This window comes from Oncorhynchus tshawytscha, linkage group LG12, assembly GCF_018296145.1.
Source record: "Oncorhynchus tshawytscha isolate Ot180627B linkage group LG12, Otsh_v2.0, whole genome shotgun sequence".
Taxonomy (NCBI): Eukaryota; Metazoa; Chordata; class Actinopteri; order Salmoniformes; family Salmonidae; genus Oncorhynchus; species Oncorhynchus tshawytscha.
Genome location: NC_056440.1, coordinates 35,445,935 through 35,469,252, shown reverse-complemented (window position 1 = coordinate 35,469,252; position 23,318 = coordinate 35,445,935). Strand labels below are relative to the sequence as shown.

Below are 23,318 nucleotides of genomic sequence, written 5' to 3'. Positions count from 1 at the left end.
AAGTTGGCCTTCACACAGGTCTTTCTGTAAATGTCTTAATTTTAGATTATTATTAGGAAATAAATCCTTAGATAACATCATTCAGTGGAAATGGAGGAGACTGAAAAAAATATTTTCCTTCCTCTTTCAAAATATAATTTGTTGAATCATGGATGACTTTTCTTATGAATTTCTTATGAGTTTCTGTAAATTATTTTTGGTAGTATTTGTATGTTGAAGATTCAAGAAAAATGTATACATTTCCATCCAATTCGCTTTATTTTTGTAGTACATAACACTTAATAGTTCTTGAATAAGTACCTCCATTTCTTTTTTTTATTCCTCTTACCTATTTTGTGCCTCTATAGTACAGTTTCCATTACCATCTACCTGAATAGTTAGTGTACTATACACTTGGTCAGTAGTGGATGCTGCCTAGACAAGAACAGCTGGTTAAGAGCACTTTAAGAGTTCCAGGACGTTATTACCTGTTGAGTGCTTCTGAAATAGCCTCCTCAGAATAGCAGCTTTTCAGCCTTTTGTTGTATCTGCCATCAGCACCTGCACCCTCAGGATTGGACAGACAGAAACCTGCTGTGTCATGCAGTCATACACCAAGGGCTTGGGTCCGTCTGTTTTCCTGGTTTGGCGGCCTTTCTTGGACCTACTCCTCTGTTGTAAAGAAGGACACCCCTGGGAGTCATGTCTGGCACTGACTCTTGAGTCTGTGCGTCTTGTTGCTACGCTGCCTGTCTCACTCTCCTAGGTGTGGAGACTGTCACAGAGTTTTGGCCTGGTACCAAGTAGGATGTTGACATAAAGGGACAGATTATATATACACACACACACTTCATCCAGAGCAGTCCTGCTGGCCAGTTGAACTGCACCAGGACAATGTAATGTGTGCCTTGTGCTTTTCACTCTTAGACTGTTAGCGTTTCCTTTTTTCTTATGACATCAACAAGTGCAATTTTTAAACGGCTTCAAGCCATCCCAATTTGTTTCTCTAGTTCCCTCCTGTCCTGCAGTCATAAGTGTTTCTTAAAAAATGTATTGTCTCTTAGCACAGGAAGTATTACACAACCCTTAGGATGTGGCCGTTAAACTTCATGGCTGAAGGGGAAACATTTGATTGGTCATGTTTTCTTTCTGTTCAGTTTGGCATCAGATTGTATATTAAAACTCTTCCCAAACGTATCTTTCTTTGGCCTTTAGATATTATTCTGTAACAGTTTGCCTTTGTCTGAATAGACCAAGTGAGGTTGATGATCTTTTTTTTTTTTCAGAGGAAGGCCCTAAAAATTGTCAGACACTAGCCACCCAAGTCAGACTGTTTTCTCTGCTACCGCCAAGACACAAGACTGCTTAGCAGTTAATAAAAATGTGCTACTCTAAATATTCACACAGTTTCAAGGGTGTTTATTTAAAACAAAGAAAAATAACCCGGTTTCCTCTGGGGTAGAACGCCAAGCCCCTCGGTTCTAGCAGAACATGAGGACGTCTGTCCGGTAGCAACCTGTTACTACCTCCAACCCTCCCGTGTGCTGCCCTCCTGGCAGCTTTATGGGCCCCTTACAGCTGGTGAGCAATCATCCCCAATTAGTCCTGGCCGGAGGCCCCGACGAGACCTGGCACGTCCAGCAGAGGGAGCCACCGCAGCGTGATGTAGAAGGTCTGTCACCACCAGGCCTCGAGTCTCCCCCTAGTGGCTGGTCTACGGTACGCCCCTTCCGGTCGTCAGTGCGATGTACATCTCCCTTCTTGATAGGGCATCCGCGTTCCCATGCTTCACACCTGACCTGTGCACAACAGAAAAAGAAAAGTGTTGAAGGGACAAGAACCACCAGGTGACTCGATCGTTCGTCTCCTTTCCCCTGGCTATCCAGATCAGGGGAGCATGGTCTGGGACAAGGGTGAGGTGGGTGCCCAACAGGTACTACTTAAGTGTCTAAAGCCCACTTTTCCGTTAGACACTCGACAATCGAGTACTTATATTCCCGGGGTACCAACATCTGGCTTATGTACATGATGGGGTGTTCCTCGCCATTGTGTACCTGGGACAGGACAGACCCTAGTTCTGTGTCGTAGGCATCCGTCTGCACGAGCATCGGTACCTGGAAATCGAGCGTCACGAGAATCGGATGGGAGCACAGGGCTTCTTTCAGGCGCCTGAATGCCACTTTGGCCTCATCCAACCACTTCACTGTTTTTGGAAGGTGGGCTCTGGTCAGATCGGTAAGGGGGAGGCTATAGCTGCAACGTTGGATAAACCCAGTGATAGTATCCCACCAGCCTCAGGAAGGACTTGACCTTTGTCTTGGTGTGGGGAACGGGCCAGTCACGAACCACTTGGACCTTCCTCTCCTGGAACATAACATTCCCCCTGTCCAATCAAATACCCCAGGAACTCCACCTCCTCGAACCCCAGCTTGCCTTTCTTGGGATTTGCTGTCAACCCGGCTTTCCTGAGCGCATCCAGTACCACCTGGAGGCATGTCAGCGCTTCCCAACCTTGGCTGTGGATGATGTCATCCAAATAGGCCACTGCGTACTGTTGGTGGGGTCGGAGGACTAAGTCCATCAGGCGCTGAAACGCGTCAAACAAACGGATGTTGTTCACCCCCTAGATGTCATTGCAGAAACGCAGACTACCGTCCGGTTTGGGCACCAGCATGATAGTGCTGCACTTTGGGACTCCTTCGATGACTCCCATCCTCAGCATAGCCTCCACCTCCTGCTTCACGGCCTTCCTTCGGGCTTTGGGGATCTGGTATGGCCTCTTTCGTACCGTGTGTTTTTGGAGCGGTGATTTGACACTCTGGGTAGCTACGGCAATAGTCTTCCACGGCCCACATCAACCCAGGCGGAAATCCGTTACCGGGTCTTCTCCATTCTCAGTTGCACCCCCAACAAAAGGGTGTGGGCTAGCTAAAGAATGGTTCCCGACGTACCGGTAGGACAGCAACAGCACCTCTCGAAGTTCTCCCTGTTCGTGCGATACCTGATACAACAGGTTATTTTCGACTTGGAAATGGGGGTATTGCCGGTCATTCAACCCCAGAAGAAGCTGGCCATCCACCACTATCACTTGGGCTGCAGCGGCTTTCAAGTTCGGATCCTCCCACTGGGAGGTCCTGAACTGTCCCCCTCAGGGGGCTTAGGGCAGGTGTCTCAGGGGTCCCTCGAAATCAAGGAGGGGGAGCATGGGCTCATACTCCTTTTTTTACCAGCTTGTGCTTCCACAGTGCTGCGGACAATCTTGTTCCACGAGGAGGGGTACCAGAAACTCTGGTACGGCACCCACCACCATCTGGCAGCTCTCTTGTGGCGTCATGATGGTGGTCTGCCCGGTCGAATACCGCTTGGAGCCACTGTGGGCACAAGAGAGAGACATCTCCTCACCATGCCCGGTCAGATGGGCCTGCAGGCGTGCTTGTATGAGTGTTACCTCACTCCCGGAGTGTGGGTGTCATGACTGTCAACTTTCAAGGGTGTTTATTTAAAACAATAAAGAGAAATAACCCAGCTTCCTCTGGGGTAGAACACCAAGCCCCTTGGTTCTAGCAGAACGTGAGGACCTCTGTTCGGTAGCAACCTCTCACTACCTCCAACCCTCCCGTGTGCTGCACTCCTGGCAGCTTTATGGGCCCCGTACGGCTGGTGAGCAATCAGCCCCAATTAGTCCTGGCCGGAGGACCCGTCGAGACTTGGCATGTCCAGCAGAGGGAGCCACCACCGCATGATGTAGAATGTCTGTCACCACCAGGCCTCGACGAGTCTCCCCCTTGTGGCTTGTCCGCGGTACGCCACAATACGCTCTCACACACACACACACACACACACACACAAAGATACACAGACACAGTTTCACACTCTTCACATACCCTGCTGCTACTCTGTTTTATTATCTATCCTGGTTGCCTAGTCACTTTTCAGGGATGCAAAGTAGTCACCTTTCGGCGAAGTTCGCCGTTTGAATCCAAAATAGGTGATCTATGTGATTCGTGAAGATCCAATGAGAACTTTGGGCGGGGGGCTTTGGATCACTACTAGCTGTAAGTGAACGAGTGATGCGCATTTGGAGAAATACGGGCTGTATCCAAGGCTCAGCCAATCGTTCACATAACAGAATGCAGCACGTGACTGAAGAGAGGAGACACAACCAATGTGCTAGTTACAGCGTCAGCGAGCGCTATGGAAATACAGAGAGAGTGTGAAAGGGTAGCTGGCGCGTCCCCTGAACGATAACGAAGAGGTAGGTGAGAAGCCTGACCACGGAGACGGGGGCGAGAAGGTGATGAAGCGTACTTCATGAGCTGTAACCGACCGATGATGATTTTTCAAAACCGATATCGATTATTGGAGGACCAAAAAAAGCCGATACCGATTAATCGGCCGATTTAAAGAAAACTTTTTTTACAAATATTTGTAATAATGACAATTACAACAATACTGAATGAACACTTATTTTAACTTAATATAATACATCAATAAAATCAATTTAGCCTCAAATAAATAATGAAACATGTTCAATTTGGTTTAAATTATGCAAAAACAAAGTGTTGGAGAAGAAAGTAAAAGTGCAATATGTGCCATGTAAGAAGGCTAACGTTTAAGTTCCTTGCTCAGAACATGAGAACATATGAAAGCTGGTGGTTCCTTTTAACATGAGTCTTCAATATTCCCAGGTAAGAAGTTTTAGGTTGTAGTTATTATAGGTCTATTTATCTCTATACCATTTGTATTTCATATACCTTTGACTATTGGATGTTCTTATAGGCACTTTAGTATTGCCAGTGTAACAGTATAGCTTCCATCCCTCTCCTCGCCGCTACCTGGGCTTGAACCAGGAACACATCGACAACAGCCACACTCGAAGCAGCGTTACCCATGCAGAGTGAGGGGAATAACTACTCCCAAGTCTCAGAGCGAGTGACGTTTGAAACGCTAATAGCGCGCACCCCGCTAACTAGCTAGCCATTTCACATCGGTTACACCAGCCTAATCTCGGGAGTTGATAGGCTTGAAGTCATAAACAGTGCAATGCTTGAAGCATTGCGAAGAGCTGCTGGCAAAACGCACGAAAGTGCTGTTTGAATGAATGCTTACGAGCCTGCTGGTGCCTACCATCGCTCAGTCAGACTGCTCTATCAAATCATAGACTTAATTATAACATAATAACACACGGAAATACGAGCCTTTGGTCATTAATATGGTAGAATCCGAAAACTATAATCTCGAATACAAAACGTTTATTCTTTCAGTGAAATACGGAACCGTTCCGTATTTTATCTAATGGGTGGCATCCGTAAGTCTAAATATTCCTGTTACATTGCACAACCTTCAATGTTATGTCATAATTACGTAAAATTCTGGCAAATTAGTTCGCAATGAGCCAGGCGGCCCAAACTGTTGCATATACCCTGACTCTGCGTGCAATGAACGCAAGAGAAGTGACACAATTTCACCTGGTTAATATTGCCTGCTAACCTGGATTTCTTTTAGCTAAATATGCAGGTTTAAAAATATATACTTCTGTGTATTGATTTTAAGAAAGGCATTGAAGTTTATGGTTAGGTACATGTTGGAGCAACGACAGTCCTTTTTTGCGAATGTGCACCGCATCGATTATATGCAACGCAGGACACGCTAGATAAACTAGTAATATCATCAACCATGTGTAGTTATAACTAGTGATTATGATTGATTTGATTTTGTTTTTTATAAGATAAGTTTAATGCTAGCTAGCAACTTACCTTTGCTTCTTACTGCATTCGCGTAACAGGCAGGCTCCTCATGAGGCAGGTGGTTAGAGCGTTGGACTAAACCGTAAGGTTGCAAGATTGAATCCCTGAGCTGACAAGGTAAAAATCTGTCGTTCTGCCCCTGAACAATGCAGTTAGCCCACCGTTCCTAGGCCGTCATTGTAAATAAGAATGTGTTCTTAACTGACTTGCCTAGTTAAATAAAGGTGTGAAAAAAAGAGGAAAAAAAGCAGCGTCCAAAATTACAATTTTCCGATTGTTATGAAAACTTGAAATCGGCCCTAATTAATCGGCCATTCCGATTAATCGGGCAACCTCTAATTTGGATAGTTTGAGGTGAGGGGATTAAGTGTGGCACAATAAGTATCTTGCTAGCTGGATAGAATTCTCTGTTAGCTAGCCAGAGAAATGTTGAGCAACATTATCCAATTTAACTGATCAAATAATTGAGTTTATGGTGTTAAACATTAGCCGGCTAATAAAGTCAGACAACTAACATTAGTTAAAACCTACATGTACATTTGACTGTATCGCAACTACGTCGTACCGGTGCTCCTTGTATATAGCCTCATTATTGTTACTATTTCCTTTTTTCATTTAACTAAATGTTCTTACCTTTTAACTCTGCATTATTGGGCAAGGGCTCGTACGTAAGCATTTCACGGTAAGTCTACACCTGTTGTATTCGGCACAAATAACATTTTGATACAATTTTATACTTCCCTCTGTGAGGTAGATTGCCTGACCTAATCAGGAGTGAAACAAATTGTTCCACATTAGACAGTTGAAAGATGCGATTGAGCTCTACACAATCATATTGGAGAAAAGCTGTCTCACACGATTGGCCCATGGCCACTGGTGGTCCAGAACTCCTGGCACCAGTGTCTGTATTAATATGGCCTGACACACGTACCCAACTGCACACCGGGATGAGTCTCTCTCTCTCTGTGCCTCTCTCTCTCTCTCTCTCTCTCTCTCTCTCTCGGTCTCTCTCTCTCTCGGTCTCTCTCTCTCTCTCTCTCTCTCTCTCTCTCGGTCTCTCTCTCTCTCGGTCTCTCTCTCTCTCGGTCTCTCTCTCTCTCGGTGTCTCTCTCTCTCTCTCGGTGTCTCTCTCTGTCGGTGTCTCTCTCTCGGTGTCTCTGTTCCAGTGTGTACTGTTTGTTCTAAGAGCCACTCCTGTTGCGTCTGAGTTTTGGAAGGCGGGGCTCCATGTCCGAGTGACAGCATCTGGGATTATCTCCTCCACCTCTTCCTGTTCAGTGGGGATGACGGGAAACAGCTGCTATCAGTTACAGTTCATATAAGGAAATCAATGACTGTGCAGGGGCATAGCCATGGGTGGGCCTGTGAGGGCATAGGCCAACCCACTGGGGAGCCAGGCCCAGTCAATCAGAATGAGTTTTCCCCACAAAAGGGTTTATTACAAACATAAATACTCCTCAGTTTCATTAGCTGTCTGGGTGGCTGGTCTCAGACGATCCCGCAGGTGAAGAACCCGGGTGGGTGTCCTGGGCTGGTGTGGTTACATGTGGTCTGTGGTTCTGAGGCCGGTTGGACGTACTGCCAAATTTTCTAAAATTACATTGGAGGCGGCTTATGGTAGAGGAGGAATGAACTTTCAATTCTCTGGCAACAGCTCAAGTTGACATTCCTCCAGTCAGCATGCCAACTGTACACTCACTCAAATTGAGACTTCTGTAGCATTGTGTTGTGTGACGAAACTTAACATTTTAGAGTGGCCTTTTATTGTTCCCAGCGCAAGGTGCACCTGTGTAATGATAAGCTGTTATAATCAGCATCTTGATATGCCATACCTGTCAGGTGGATGATTTATTTTGACAAAGGAGAAATGTTCACAAACAGAGACGTAAACAAATTTGTGCACAACATTTGAGAGAATATTCTGGGATCTTGTATTTCAGCTCATTAAACATGGGACCAACAGTTTACATGTTGCATTTATATTTTTGTTCGGTATAGTTTTCTATTTTCCTCTCCCCTCAAGCGCACAGGGGGATCATGTTTGCATAATTAAAAAACAAACCATTTATTAGCCTTCCCATTTTCTTTTCTGTCTGCACGACATCACCTTGTTCGTCCTGGGATGGTTTAAAGTTGACTACAGATGCACGTCTTCCTGTTTGTCTCCTTTGTGAGATGGTCTTTGTGTGGAGGTGTTTTTATTAGGGGAATTCATTTTGACAGGCTAGCCTGGTTAGTGGAATAAATGTAATACTATGTGGAGGCTCCAGGGCCCGGTTTCCCGATAGCAATATAACTTTGGCATCTACGAGGGCCGACGATTTAACATGCGTTTCCCAGAACACCACGCAGAGAGAATGATCAATTAGTACGTCGTTGGAGCAGGTCTGCTGATGGGATCGAAAGAAAGCCAGTGCTACTCTCGGATCAGCTTCCTCCATTCAAATTTTACTTTAGCATTATAATTGTTCCACAATAGTGATGGCGGATCAGCTCCTAGAGATTTTATCACCTATGGGTGCAAATATTGTGGCGGCTTATTCTAACGCTTACTCTATAATAATGCATTAAATCAAGATTGGGTATATCATGAAATATATTGAGGAAAAAATTGGACAGTAGGGTACAAATTGCAAATTAGAAGTCAATTAATTTAACATAAATATATAGGCCTATAGCCTACACGGTATATCATTTAATGCAGTCATTCTGTGTTTAATTTGATGTGTCCTTTTTACCCTTTGCTTGTTTGTAACAATTGCAAAGACATTGGGAACTTTGTATTTGCAGTCAACTTCACAACGAAGTCATCGGCAGTCGCAGAGAGACGGATAAACATCTTGATTCTATGTTTAGCAGAGATCTTCTGTGTATAAAGTGACACGGTAGGGAAAAACGCATCTAACGACTCACTTAGCTGTTCCACGAGTGGTCTGAGGCAGTCGGTAAATAACAAGCGTTTTCAAGTCCTGCTTTGGTGACGATGGTTTTGGGAAAAAGCTCGGAGGTTTAACGATGCTCCTATAAAAGTTGTAACTACTTACTTAGCCTTAAGATGGTTTTGGGAAACCGGGCCCATATCTGTAAGAGCAAATGGACATGTTTTATGTAGAACTGCTCTGCACGTTGAAACTGAAAGAAGAACCGTGCTTTAAACGAGTGTTTTCCCCATCTCCCAGCATTTATGCGCTAATAGGTTGCTGAATCGGGTCACCACAACTCAGATGTGGTCCAAATTGGGTTATTTCTTAGGGACCGGCCTTTTAAGGCTCACCAGTCCTCCATTTCCTCTTCCTGCTCTGGTGCTCCTTTCTCCCCTACAGCGATAGAAGCCCAGTACCCTTCCTCTGCCTTCGTGTGGCCCAGCAACCAATCTTGAAACGAGCTATAGTCTTGTCAGTTAACAGTGATACTGAATAAATTGCATCTATATTTCAGTGGACAGCTTGGTAGTCTTCAAGGTCCATTAGTCTAAGCTCTCTGTATAGGGTGGTTTTCTTCATAATGTTCTGCTTACAGCATAGGCTTAAACTTGTTTATGGCTTTGCACATGCATAACCAGTTTGTCTTGAGAGACCTGTAACTATATTGTGTCTGTTTTGTGCTACAATGAGTTGACATCATAGGCAGATGTTATGGAGGTCATGTGAGGTATCATGTGTCCACTTTATGCTGATTTGCAATGCATCATTGTCTGTCTATGACATTGTAATCTGTTTCTCTAATTCTCTCTGTGTGTCTGTCTTCTTTCCCTCCCTAGTTGGAGACAAGGTTCCTGCAGACATCCGTCTCTCTTCCATCAAATCTACAACCCTGAGAGTAGACCAGTCTATCCTGACCGGTAAGACACATGGCTGTTTGCTGCACTGTTTATCCTATACTCAGGGTTGCCATGTCCACGGTTTTCCTGCCGAATTGGGCTACTTTGAAAATTATGTTGCGGGTGAAAATGTGTTGGTTGCGGGTTTTTGGGTTATTTCTAAATTGCACCTCGGCCGCCGAGGCATTTCTCTTTAAAAAAATATAGATATATATTTCACTGTGACTTGCTGCTGGCAACGAGGCAGGCTGTTGCTGAGTGAGTGAGGGGGGAGGAGCACCGCAGCGTAGTCCACTATTGGCTGAGTCACATGAATGAGAGGAGCCATAGCAGAATGTGCGTCACGTTGTGACAACTGTTTTTAGATTATCATTATAGAAACACCTATTTTTCTCCAACCCTTTTTCCATGAAACATATTAACAGGCTAGAGCTGATGCACATCAATACATAATGGAGACAAAGCACTGGATAATGACTTTGGGCGCACTAGAGCGTATTACATAAATTATCTCGGATGTGGTTTAAACTCCATTATAATGTGGACTTTGCTTATAGAAAACGGTATCAAGCAAAGTGTTTTTCGCATGCTCAGTTCTCAGTTATGGAACTCCCTTGCGTGGTTCTTTTTAATGAAACTGACATTAAATGTGGAAATGATACATTTACCTCTGGCCATCAATTAACCTCTTAATTTATAAGGCTACCATTTGATACAGAAAATATGTTGAAATGACAATCACTGGAGTCATTGCAAATCAATTTGTGCCACTTGTGTAGTCTGCCTTGAGATGGCAAACTGATTTATTAAATAGCCAATCACTTCAGTTTGTTGTAGCCTTTTTGTTACTGTGCGATTATTAAGGGCTGAGTTTAGTTAATTCAATTGGAAGTTATCAAAGCTCTATTGCAATTGCAGATCAGTTGTTAGAATGCATTAGATTGATGGTAACCGTGGTCAGATTAGGCCAAACAAATAAACACTAGCTGTTGTTGACAAGCATATTCAGATCATATACATGTTATTTAATTCAGTGATTGAAATTATGACCCCCATCCTCAGTAGCCTATTCCAGCAGGCTATTGGGAAACACTTATCTTGAAATCGACTCGCTTATTCTTGTTTAATAAATGAGTCTGTTAATTTGAACTAAGCAAGCTGCTAAGTCGTTCAGTTTACTTCTTGCCTAGGCTACTGTAGACTACTGTAGACTATCTGAAATTATATGTAGGCCTATCAGGGGCTATAGGCTACCTGTATTTATTCAACCAAACCATGGCAAAGTTGAATTAATCATAAACCCAGATTTAAGTCTGTAGCCTATGCCTTTTATTTATTTTTATTTAACCTTTATTTAACCAGGTAGGCCAGTTGAGAACATGTTCTCATTTACAACTGCGACCTGGCCAAGATAAAGCAAAGCAGTGCGACAAAAACAACAACACAAGGCACAGTACAGTCAATAACAATAGAATCAAATCAAATGTATTTATATAGCCCTTCTATAGCCTATTCGATGCTAGTGCAGTACGCCACAGGATGTTTTTGTGCTGGTCGAGAACAGTCATGTCTGGAGTGAACCAAGGTCTATATCTGTTCTTAGTTCTACATTTTTTGAAAGGCACATGCTTATTTAAGATGGTGAGGAAATTACTTTTAAAGAACAACCAGGCATCCTCTACTGACGGTCAATATCCTTCCAGGATACCCGGGCCAGGTCGATTAGAAAGGCCTGTCCGCAGAAGTGTTTTCGGGAGAGTTTGACAGGTCGTTTGACCGCGGACCCATAACGGATGCAGGCAATGAGGCAGTGATCGCTGAGGTGTATTTGGAGGGCAAGTTGGTCAGGATAATATCTATGAGGGTGCCAATGTTTACGGATTTAGAGTTGTACCTGGTGGGTTCCTTGATCATTTGTGAGATTGAGGGCATCTAGCTTAGATTGTAGGACGTCCGGGGTGTTAAGCATATCCCAGTTTAGTCACCTAGCAGAACGAAATCTGAAGATAGATGGGGGGCAATCAATTCACATATGGTATCCAGGGCACAGCTGGGAGCAAGTCAATCTCACAAATAGGCCATTTATAACGGTTTGTAGTCTTAACATCTGGCACATAATGACGGCACAATTGCCAGAAAATAGCCTAACATTCGTTTTTTTTTCTTTTTCGTCCATGTCTTTCTTACTCAGAGATTTTGAGACCCTCTGTCCAAATTTCATCACTTAAACTCTCCTGTCTTATTTATCTATAGTTATGCACATCCACGCAAGTGATTTATTTACCATTTTAAACTTGGTTTGAGCCCTGAATGCTGATTGGCTGAAAGCTGTGGTATATCAGACCATATACCACGGGTATGACAACATTTTTATTTTTACTGCTCTAATTACGTTGGTAACCAGTTTATAATAGCAATAAGGCACCCCATGGATGTGTGGTTTATGGCCAATATACCACGGCTAACTGCTGTATCCAGGCACACCTTAATCTCTGCGGTCATCAAAGATCCCATGGCACTTGTCGTAAGAGTAGGGGTGTTAACCCCGGTGTCCTGGCTAAATTCCCAATCTGGCCATCAAACCATCACGGTCACCTAATAATCCCCAGTTTACAACAAGCTCATTCATCCCCCTCCTCTCCCCTGTGACTATTCCCCAGGTCGTTGCTGCAAATGAGAATGTGTTCTCAGTCAACTTACCTGGTAAAATAACGGATAAATAAAAAAATCTTGGAACTACCCATCCCGGATCCGGGAGAATTGTCATCAACTACACTAATTAGCATAGCGCAACGGTCAAAAAAATATTACTTTCATTTTCATGAAATCACAAGTGAAATATAGTGAAGCACAGCTTAGCCTTTTGTTAATCACCCTGTCATCTCAGATTTTTTAATTATGCTTTACAGCCAAAGCAAGACAAGCATTTGTGTAAGTTTATCGATAGCCTAGCATAGCATTATGTCCAGCTAGCAGCAGGAAGCTTGGTCACAAATCAGAAAAGCAATCAAATGAACCATTTACCTTTTGAGCTTCGGATGTTTTCACTCACGAGACTCCCAGTTAGACAGCAAATGTTCCTTTTGTTCCAATAAAGATTATTTTTATACCCAAAATACCTCAGTTTTTTTTGGTCACGTTATGTTGAGAAATCCACCGGAAATAGAGGTCACGACAACGCAGAACAAAATTCCAAATGATATCCATAATATCGACAGAAACATGGCAAACGTTTTTTATAATCAATCCTCAATGTGCTTTTTATATATCTATTCGATAATATATCAACCGGGACAATTGGCTTTTCAGTAGGAGCGAGAGGAAAAATGACTACCTCTGTCTTTTACGCAAGAATCACTCTGAGAGCCCTCAGCTGGCCACATACGCAATGTAGTCGTTTACGCTCATTCTTCAACATAAAGGCGTGAAACTACGTCAAAATGCTGTAGACACCTTCGGGAATACGTAGAAAAAGGAATCTGGTTGATGTCCCTTTCAATGGCCAATAGGGGTGCATAGGAATACAACAGTTTCAAAACATGAGTCACTTCCTGATTGGATTTTTCTTAGGCTTTCGCCTGCAATATCAGTTATGTTATACTCACAGACAATATTTTTTACAGTTTTTGAAACTTTGGAGTGTTTTCTATCCTAAACTGTCAAGTATATGCATATTCTAGCATCTGGTCCTGAGAAATAGGCAGTTTACTTTGGGAACGTTATTTTTCCAAAAATAAAAATAGTGCCCCTTAGTTTCAAGAGGTTATTAATAAGAACAGCCGTTAGCCGTGGTATATTGGCCATATACAATACTGCCCTCATGCCTTGTTGCTTAATCATAGCAGTCAAACTAGTTAAACCGACATCCATTGATGGAAATGATCAGGTGAGTTTAAGGGCAAATTATTTTCTCTTGCGACATATTCAAATTCCTTTGTTATGTCATAGCTTGCAAGAGTTATTATTTTGATTAAAACCGAATTCAGCTTCTAATGTTATTACATGTTCCGTCTATTCCTTAATTGGCTCGATAAAGGGTTTATTGTATAAATGTGGCAACTACTCTCTTACTGTGAAAACATTTTGAAGGTAGTTTTCAGGCTTTTTGGGCAGGTTTTAAGTGGTCATTTCATCTGGAAACGTTATCTAGATCTGGCAACCCTGCCTATACTGAACCAACTTAGGATACTGTACTTCTCTAGTAAAAACAGATTTTGACAGATGCTCATTCCAGGTGTTCTACAGCTGGCTTTACTGATAGCAGTAGCTACTCTGAGCGTGCAAGCATACTGTATGACTTGCTCTTGATTGTCCTCTGCCACAGGTTTATTTGCATTCATTCCACATAGGCAAACTCTAAAGGTTTATTCCTTTAGAGTTTGTTATTCAAAACTTTGTTTGATAGATGACTCGCATCTCTAAAGTAAATGTCTCTTTGCTGGTCTGACAGTTTGCAAAGCTGTTCTACACTCGGTACACTGGCAGCCCAACTGCTCAGCACAGCACAACATATGTTTTACTTTAGCTTATCCAAATGAAAGACATGCATTGTTAATTTAATATCATGACAAGGGGCTTGACATTCACTTTTTTGCCACTTGTACATTGAACAAGTAGGACAGATAAGTCACTCGGTCTGTAACACAATTTTCACATCGTTGTATGATGCAAGGATTCCACTTTACAAAATAGAATTATCTTCTTTTTTTTTTACCAGGCAAACATGTACGCTATACTCCCCTTTTTAAGGCTCTCCTGGAGGATGGTTGGCCACCCTTGGTAGCCTATAAAATATTGCAAAATTACAATTACAACCAAATATATTTTATGCCGTAATAAAATAATTCCCTCCAGGGCTCGAAATTAAGGGCATCCCGCGTCCCTGGGACGATAAAAAAAAATCTATACGGTTCAAACGGACAGTTATGGGATGACAGATCCCAAATTCATACAACCGCTGCACATTAAAACATTTAAGAAGGCAATGGTGGCTGACTCAACGGATCAGACCGATTTAGCTTAAAATGTGATAGTTGTATTTCTTCATATTTTAAACTCAACAATGCGCACATGGCTGAAAGCTATGCGCGAGTGTTCCAAAATGCAATTAGCGGAAAACCCTGTTCTCCTAACGTACCTCGATGAAAATATCTTTTAGAAATTAAGACGGGAGTTCTAAAGAATCATCAAGTAGCATGGATGCTAATATGAATAGGATTATTCCTTTGGCTGCTGGACAATGAAAGAAAGTTGATTTGAAAACCAATAGAACATGAGAAAAATGCTGGTTTCAATGTCATTAGGGGTTTTTAAATAATCCTCTCAACATTTCAATGGTCGTATTTTGGCTAGGCTACTTTGAAAAAAATACATGCTTCATAAAATGACATTAAACATCCAGGTTTTAAACAACTACGTTTGTTAATTAGTTTTAAAATGCTGACCACCTTCGATGAGATTCAAGGTGGGTGATGTGCGGTGCGCAACAGGCGCTGTGCTTTGAGTATGTCTACAGAATCAAGTCTTTAGATGTTCATGTTAATTACCCTTCATTATTGGTCCCATGTGGCTCAGTTGGTAGAGCATGGCGCTTGCAACTCCAGGGTTGTGGGTTCGTTTCACACTGGGGACCAGTACGCGAATGTATGCACTCACTTATGTCGCTCTGGATAACAGAGTCTGCTAAATTACAAATTATATTTGTCAAACATGACTGGTATTTAACGTATATTTATGTAGTTAAAAGTTTCATTAAAGTTTGGCTACATTTTATGCCCCCTCCCTCATGTCCACATCTGTTTGGACATGAGGCTGTAGGCTTTTTTAATTTATGTGCATGAAAAATAGATTTGATTTTTCCAATGTTGGCCTCTGATCAGAGTAATCGTTTGATATTGTGATAATTTTTTACTTGTCCTGGACAAGACAACAGGGCTCTACAGTGAGACCATTTTAGTTGCCTAAATAATTTGTGCTTTCTGGAATTTTAATTTGGAGCACCAGTGTGCCTAGAAAAATGCAAGGATTCTAGCTTTATAACCTCAAATATATTTTGTGCTCCTTAATTTCTTTGTGTGCGCCTACATTTTTCAACTTAGACACAGACCTGCTCCTTGTAAAAAAAGGTTTTAAAGTCAGTGTCAGCCCTAATCAGCGTTAATGTCGAGCCTGAATGAATGAATGAACGAACCGAGTTAACCTCTGAACTGGGTTAATAGCAAGGGTTGATTTCCTCTTGATCCATATGATTAGAGGCTTTGCCCTGCATCATGTGCACAAGCATTCAGAGCGAGGAATGTTACACATTGATTGTGGCGTGGGAGTCTATGATTGAAGTTGATGTAGTTTTTCCCTGAGGCGATGGACACCGACAAAGGGATATCAGTGTGATATGTGATCTGCACTGCTCTCCGCTTTGATTCCAGGCGAGTCCGTCTCTGTCATCAAGCACACCGACCCAGTGCCTGACCCCCGAGCTGTCAACCAGGACAAGAAGAACATGCTCTTCTCTGTAAGCAACACTCTTCACGCCTTACTGCTCCTTCTAGTGGCTGTATGATGATTGAACTCTCCACTATCAGCTAGTAGTTTGAGCTTCTCCTTCAGTTATTTGTTTCAAGTTGAAGACCTGATGCATGGATCTTTAACATTTGGGCACAAATTATTCCAGTATCAATCAATATCAAATGTACTTACAAATGCAGATCCTGCTATGTTATTTTGGTTTGTGAATATAGAGTTTGAGTTTCCATTTAGTCTGCTCTCCTCAAGCATGTGCAGGACTGTGTGGCCATAATGTTCCACCTGTGTGTTTTCAGGGCACCAACATCTCATCTGGCAAGGCTATTGGTGTGGTGGTGGCTACGGGCGTGAACACTGAGATTGGTAAGATCCGTGACGAGATGGCAGCCACTGAGCAGGAGAAGACCCCCCTGCAGCAGAAGCTGGATGAGTTTGGGGAGCAGCTGTCCAAGGTAATCTCCCTGATCTGCATCGCTGTGTGGATGATCAACATTGGCCACTTCAATGACCCCGTACACGGAGGCTCCTGGATCCGCGGCGCCGTCTACTACTTTAAGATCGCCGTGGCCCTGGCTGTGGCCGCCATCCCCGAGGGTCTGCCCGCTGTCATCACCACCTGCCTGGCCCTGGGCACCCGCCGCATGGCCAAGAAGAACGCCATCGTCCGCAGCCTTCCCTCTGTGGAGACCCTGGGCTGCACCTCTGTCATCTGCTCCGACAAGACTGGCACCCTCACGACCAATCAGATGTCTGTCTGCAGGGTGAGTCTGGTTGTTTTCTCTATCTTGCTTTACACACTGACTGAACAGAGGTCTGCCTCTGAAATGGCTCTGTCGCATTACCTTGCTGTGATTGGGTTTGAGATGGTGTAAGCAGAAGGCTCTTTGTCGTGGGGAATCAAGAGTGAGCTTTGTAACAGAGGTGGTGAGGCAGCGACGTGCTGCGGCTGTGATCTACATTCAGCCGTGGGGTGACTGATCAGCCGCGGTGCTGTTGCATAACTGACCTTGCGTCACAGCTCTGCAAAGCATCCAGCCCCTCCCTCCCTCCCTCTTTCTGAGTGGCTCTCCAACACACTTACATTCTCTGTCCCAGAGCAGTGAGACATTTAATTATTCATTGAGCATGTTTATTCTCTTTTTGTTGAATATGCACAGAACTTTGTACGGAACCGCTGACTGCACTCCTTTTAAAACATGATTTTCTTTTCTGGATGAGTGACTCTTTATCGGCCAGCGGCTATTTATTTCTCAGAATACATCTATTTTGATCTAGCATTCCAATGGGTCTCTATGGTCTTATTTGAATGTTTTTCCCTCTCTAGTCATTTCCCTTCTCCTCTGACGCAGACTGAAATTATTAGAATGGATGATGCAATTTTTGCCTTAATGCACTAGTAACTACTAGTCATGTCCTACGGTGCTTATCTCATTGTTTACATTACATAAGTGAGGAGGACATCTGTTTAAGCAGCACATCATGTTAATATGCCAGTAGTTTGGCAGTAATATGCCAAACTTCCTCCACATTGCTTTCCCCTATCCAGTAGGTTAAAGGGATACTGCGAGATTCTGGCATTTTAATTTACTTACCTATAGTGAGATGAACTTATGGACATCGTTTTGATGTCTTTGTGTGCAGGATGAAGGAAGTTAGCATTGACTCGAAACTACTGCTGACTAGCTTTAGCGCAATGACTGGATGTCTACAGGTACAGTAGCATTGCTACTAGGATATCAAGAGCTTAAATACCAGAATCTCACAGTATCCCTTTAAGATCTTTGAGGTAGAGGCTAGGAGCCGAAAGTGAGCCAAGCCTTCTTCAGGTAACTGCCCAGCAACCATCTCCCATTTCATCTCGGTCAGTGATGCGTGGAAGTCTTCCACAAAATTGTTTCTGTTGAATTCGCAGTAACAGAAGCATAATGTATCCAGCGAAAGAGAATGTCATTTTTTTTCTAATCATCTGACGCCAGCAAGGCTCTTTGAAGTGTGGCCTCCGTCTGGAAAGGACATGACTGATTACCATCACACTTCCTTCCTTTTATCTCTGACTGAGACTGCTGTGGTGGTGTCCCAGCTGACTGGCTTTGACAGTGTTTGTGTGCATGTGCCTACTCTTAGGTTTGGACCAGTCCAGTTCTTCCTGAGGGAAAAGGCCCAGCCCTCTGGGCTCCAGCACTCTCTTCTCTTTATTCAGGCTCCCTGACAGACGGCCTCCACTATTTTACTTATGTAGTATTGACTAAACCAGACAACCAGTGCTCACTGCTACACTCCTACCATAACCCCCACACACAGCCAGAGAGGGCATCTAAATCCCTGCAGCCCAGAGAGTGTACACACACACACACACACACACACACGTTATGTTCTTCTATCCTCGTGGGGACCTAAAATTTTCATTCCAAATCCTATTTTCCCTAACCCAAATTCTAAACCTAATTGTAACCCTAAACCTAACCCCTAAACTTAACATAGCCTTTGTCCTCATGGGGATGTGGGAAATGCCCTCACAAGGGAGAATTTTCCTTGTTTTACTTTTGGGGATTTTAGGTCCCCCACTAGGATAGAAGAGCCAACCACACACAGTATAGGGTGGTCTACAGCCCTCACAGACTCTGTGGCGCTGACTTGCTGCAGTCCACTCTGCTATTATGTTGTCGGTCTGCTGCCATCTACAGTGTCAGTTAAGAAACAGCCTCTAATGTAATGTTGTAACCATACATTGGTGTGAGATGATTAGGCCTAACCTTGTCTTGTCTGTGCTGTGTCGGGTTCTCCAGATGTTCATCCTTGACAAGGCCGAGGGGAACAGCTGCTCTCTGAACGAGTTCACCATCACTGGCTCTACTTACGCCCCCGAGGGAGAAGTGTGAGGACCAAATACACTCTTAATGCTAATCCATTCATGCTACAATTATTGATTTACTTCTAGTTACGTTTATTGTTAAACTCCCTCCAACGTTTCCTCTTGTGTCCGGCGCTGTCCTTTGTGTATCCCTCCAGGTACCAGGATGGCAGACTAGTGAAGTCCTCTGCGTACGATGGTCTAGTGGAGATTGCCACCATCTGTGCTCTGTGCAATGACTCCTCTCTGGACTATAATGAGGTCCGTGCGCTCGCCTGCCTGCCTTTCTCCTTCATATGGCTCATCATGGGACGTGGAGTAGAAGTGACTAATGTTTATGTTTGTGTCATCAGGCCAAAGGTGTGTATGAGAAGGTTGGCGAGGCCACAGAGACGGCCCTCACCTGCCTGGTGGAAAAGATGAATGCGTTTGACACCGACCTCCAAGGCCTGTCCAAGATCGACAGGGCCAATGCCTGCAACTCTGTAAGCCCACTAACCGCAACCGTTGAATGGTGTGAAACGTCACCGCTGGTTTGTGAGCAGGTTTTCTGAGTCGTGTGTCTGCGTGTCTTCTATTAGGTGATCACGCAGCTGATGAAGAAGGAGTTCACCCTGGAGTTCTCCAGAGACAGGAAGTCCATGTCTGTGTACTGCACCGCTAACAAGGCCCGCTCCTCCCTCGGAAAGATGTTTGTCAAGGTATCACCAGCTTTTAGCAACACTCCTGTGCTTGACTCACTTTGAACCAAGTGTTTTTGAGTCGCCCGTGTTTGAATCAGTGTTTCAACCTCAAACTCGTTCTTACCCCACAGGGTGCCCCAGAGGGCGTTATTGACAGATGTACCCATGTTAGGGTGGGTACCAACAAGGTTGCCATGACCCCAGGCATCAAGGAGAGGATAATGTCTACAATCCGAGAGTACGGAACGGGGCGTGACACCCTGCGCTGCCTGGCTCTGGCCACCCGGGACGCCCCACCCAGGAAGGAGGATATGGTGCTGGTCGATTGTGCCCGTTTCGCTGGTTACGAGGTGAGGGTTACTCATCACCACTGTTGCATAAAGTAGATTATATCTGACTTACACTGCGGGATGCTATTACTATCATATCTAGTATAACGGTTGGACGTTGAGTAGGAACCCTGATGACAGCCCTGATCGTGTTTGTGTGTGTGTTTCTCTGCTCAGTCTGGCTTGACCTTTGTGGGCTGCGTTGGCATGCTGGACCCTCCCAGGACAGAGGTGGCTGCCTCCATCAAGTTGTGCCGCCTGGCCGGCATCCGAGTCATCATGATCACCGGCGACAACAAGGGCACTGCCGTGGCCATCTGCCGCCGTATCGGCATCCTGAGCGAGGAGGACGACGTGGACAAAATGGCATTCACAGGCCGCGAGTTTGACGACCTGTCTCCCCAGGCACAGCGTGATGCCGTGACCAACGCCCGCTGCTTCGCCCGTGTCGAGCCCTCCCACAAGTCCAAGATCGTTGAGTTCTTGCAGGGCATGGATGAGATCACGGCCATGGTACAATGAACCCCTCCGCCCACATCCCCCATTCTTATCCTTACTGTACCTGTAAGGCTTGTAATATATATTGTATTGCTGTTGTCATGTAGCCTCCTATCCATCCTTAAGTATCTCTGTTTTCTCCCACACAGACTGGTGACGGAGTGAACGATGCCCCTGCCTTGAAGAAGGCAGAGATTGGCATTGCCATGGGGTCTGGCACTGCCGTGGCCAAGTCAGCCTCTGAGATGGTCCTGGCCGATGACAACTTCTCTTCCATCGTGGCGGCTGTGGAGGAGGGCAGGGCCATCTACAACAACATGAAGCAGTTCATCCGCTACCTCATCTCCTCCAACGTGGGAGAGGTCGTCTGGTGAGTCAGCTGTTTGACGTACCTCCTCCTGGCACTGAGGTCTTTGTAGTGGTGCTAGTGGTGTTAACAATGTTTCTCTGTGCGGGCAGTATCTTCCTGACGGCTGCTCTGGGCTTCCCTGAGGCTCTGATCCCAGTTCAGCTGCTGTGGGTCAACCTGGTGACAGACGGTCTCCCTGCCACTGCACTGGGCTTCAACCCCCCCGACCTGGACATCATGAACAAGCCCCCCCGCAGCGCCAAGGAGCCCCTCATCTCCGGATGGCTCTTCTTCAGATACCTGGCCATCGGATGTGAGTTATTTTAGGACTGTTAGGACTGTGCTTTATTTCCATTTTTTGTCTCAAATAGCTCCATCTTAAGGTCAAGCTTACTACTACTGGCATAACCTGCCGTATAGTGTTATTGTGCACTCCTCTGCCCCCAACCCCTAGTCAGAGAACCAGTCTGTCCCACAGTCAGTCAACTCTTTCTACGTCTCTGTCCTCAGGCTATGTGGGAGCTGCCACAGTGGGAGCTGCTACCTGGTGGTTCGTGGCCGCTGAGGACGGCCCTATGATCTCCCTGTACCAGCTGGTAAGAATAGCTCCTAGAGGTCAGCGTTACTGTCTGTGTGGTGTTGTACCTCCCTGCCTAAGTCCCTCGTGTCTGTCTGACTCCTCCCCACACAGAGCCACTTCCTGCAGTGTTCCCCTGACAACCCTGACTTCGCCGACCTGGAGTGTCATGTGTTTGAGTCCCCCTACCCCATGACCATGGCCCTGTCTGTGCTTGTCACCATTGAGATGTGCAATGCCCTTAACAGGTGGGTCCCCTGTAGTCAGCAGAGCATTCTTTCATCCTCAAAGAATAATTAGCATTCAGTGGAGGACAGCTACAACTTTCTAATTACAAGAATGGAATATAGAGTACTGTATGTGGACCATAAAAAATATCTTAATGTGACCTTCAACCTCTCTATCCCCAGCCTGTCAGAGAACCAGTCCCTGCTGCGGATGCCTCCCTGGGAGAACATCTGGCTGCTGGGGGCCATCTGCCTCTCCATGTCCCTCCACTTCCTCATCCTCTATGTAGAGCCACTGCCCGTGAGTCAGCTTTACTCCTATCAACCTCTCAACCCAGGTCATTCTCTAGCTGCCCCATTCTCACTCTTTTCATGCCTCTTCCTCCACCTCTCCAGGTCATTTTTCAGATCACCCCTCTGGACCTGACCCAGTGGCTGGTGGTGTTGAAGATCTCCCTGCCCGTCATCCTGCTTGATGAGCTGCTTAAGTTCGTGGCCAGGAACTACCTGGAACCCGGTAACCAGCCAGAGTATAAGTCATCCGGCAAAGGCTGGTCCCCCTCTGCATGCACGGAGGGCATCTCCTGGTCCTTTGTGGGCATCACCCTCCCGCTGGTGCTGTGGCTCTACAGCATCGACACTAACGTGTCTGCCCTGTTCTGGTCCTGACTCCAGCACACAACCCTCTCAATGCACCAGTGTGAGTGGAGATTAACACACATCTAACCCCCCACCAACTACAACAACTACATCAACTGCAGTGGGCGCTCAAGTCAACATTTGTACCTGTGTGGACGACAGATGCTATCTGTGAGCCCTCTCTTAGGTTTGTCTCCAGGACATTTTTGTCCATTCAGTTTTTTTTTTACCGTTCACTATTTCCTGAGGTTAATCACTTGTCCATGTGTCTTCGTTTAATATCAAGCTGTTGGTTGTGTTTGGTTTTTTTGCCCCCCTTTTTTGAACAGGCGTAAAAATCATCTATTTATGAGACGTCTACAGAGAATTAACACTATTTTATCAAGATGAAGCTTTTTGTAGCTTTGGGAACGGGTGGGGGGGGGGCAGTCGGGACCCATAAGCGACGTGCACAGGACTTAGACGTTTGACTCTTGTTTTCAGTGTGAACTTTGACCTCTAAAGACCTTGTGGATAAGTATGGTGTGTCGTAACTGTAAGGACCATCATTTGCACTGACTCAGAAGTCTGCACAAAAACATGCATGTATTCTGCCCTGGCATGAGGAACTGACATTTCCTTACCGTTTGATCTCCATGTTTCCTTTCTGCACTAGGCACAGCTACCTCAACGCTAATAATATGACTATTGATAACTACCCGTGTTTCTCACTAAGCTTTTCATAAACATTGTCATATTGAGTGTTGAGGTATGCACCATTTTGCTTTTGCAGAAAGAAATAGAAAGCCCTCATTTGCCTTTCATGTTATTTTAAGAGCTTTTTAAAAAGTTGAATGTGTTTTTTTTATGTTCCTTGAGTGGGGTTAGGACGAAATGTTACCTTAGTTCGATTCAAAGCAATTATTTTATATAGACAAGCCTGTCGTTAAACACCTTTACTTGAACACAACATAATCTATTGTTATTCCCAGAAAGGTTCACTTTTTTTTAGGTTTAGCTTTAATTTACGGGCACTGTAGTTTCTTTATTACAATAATTATGATATAGATTATGTATATTGTGCACATACTGTACTTGAACATATATAAATGCACCAA

The 23,318-nt window shown here is 44.6% G+C and overlaps 1 protein-coding gene and 1 long non-coding RNA gene across 3 annotated transcripts in view; one reads left to right on the top strand and one right to left on the bottom strand.

Moving 5' to 3' along the window:
• Nucleotides 1-23,318, top strand: part of LOC112263049 (sarcoplasmic/endoplasmic reticulum calcium ATPase 2) — a 45,946-nt gene that overhangs the window by 20,858 nt on the left and 1,770 nt on the right. Inside the window, exons 6-20 of one of the 2 annotated variants that reach the window (XM_024439020.2) lie at nucleotides 9,487-9,567; nucleotides 15,972-16,057; nucleotides 16,365-16,829; nucleotides 18,855-18,943; nucleotides 19,078-19,180; nucleotides 19,273-19,404; nucleotides 19,501-19,620; nucleotides 19,734-19,952; nucleotides 20,109-20,444; nucleotides 20,579-20,799; nucleotides 20,889-21,091; nucleotides 21,289-21,374; nucleotides 21,470-21,603; nucleotides 21,766-21,883; nucleotides 21,979-22,282. In XM_024439020.2, the coding sequence (XP_024294788.1) occupies nucleotides 9,487-9,567; nucleotides 15,972-16,057; nucleotides 16,365-16,829; nucleotides 18,855-18,943; nucleotides 19,078-19,180; nucleotides 19,273-19,404; nucleotides 19,501-19,620; nucleotides 19,734-19,952; nucleotides 20,109-20,444; nucleotides 20,579-20,799; nucleotides 20,889-21,091; nucleotides 21,289-21,374; nucleotides 21,470-21,603; nucleotides 21,766-21,883; nucleotides 21,979-22,251 (2,666 nt within the window). In that variant the 3' untranslated portion in view covers nucleotides 22,252-22,282. The remainder of the gene's footprint in view (nucleotides 1-9,486; nucleotides 9,568-15,971; nucleotides 16,058-16,364; nucleotides 16,830-18,854; nucleotides 18,944-19,077; nucleotides 19,181-19,272; nucleotides 19,405-19,500; nucleotides 19,621-19,733; nucleotides 19,953-20,108; nucleotides 20,445-20,578; nucleotides 20,800-20,888; nucleotides 21,092-21,288; nucleotides 21,375-21,469; nucleotides 21,604-21,765; nucleotides 21,884-21,978; nucleotides 22,283-23,318) is intronic. The other variant, XM_024439022.2, reaches the window with a different exon arrangement.
• Nucleotides 1,383-5,779, bottom strand: LOC112263051. The gene is made up of 2 exons (XR_002955441.2): nucleotides 5,736-5,779; nucleotides 1,383-1,778 (listed from the first exon to the last, which is right to left on the bottom strand). It is a non-coding gene; the product is annotated as an uncharacterized LOC112263051 (long non-coding RNA).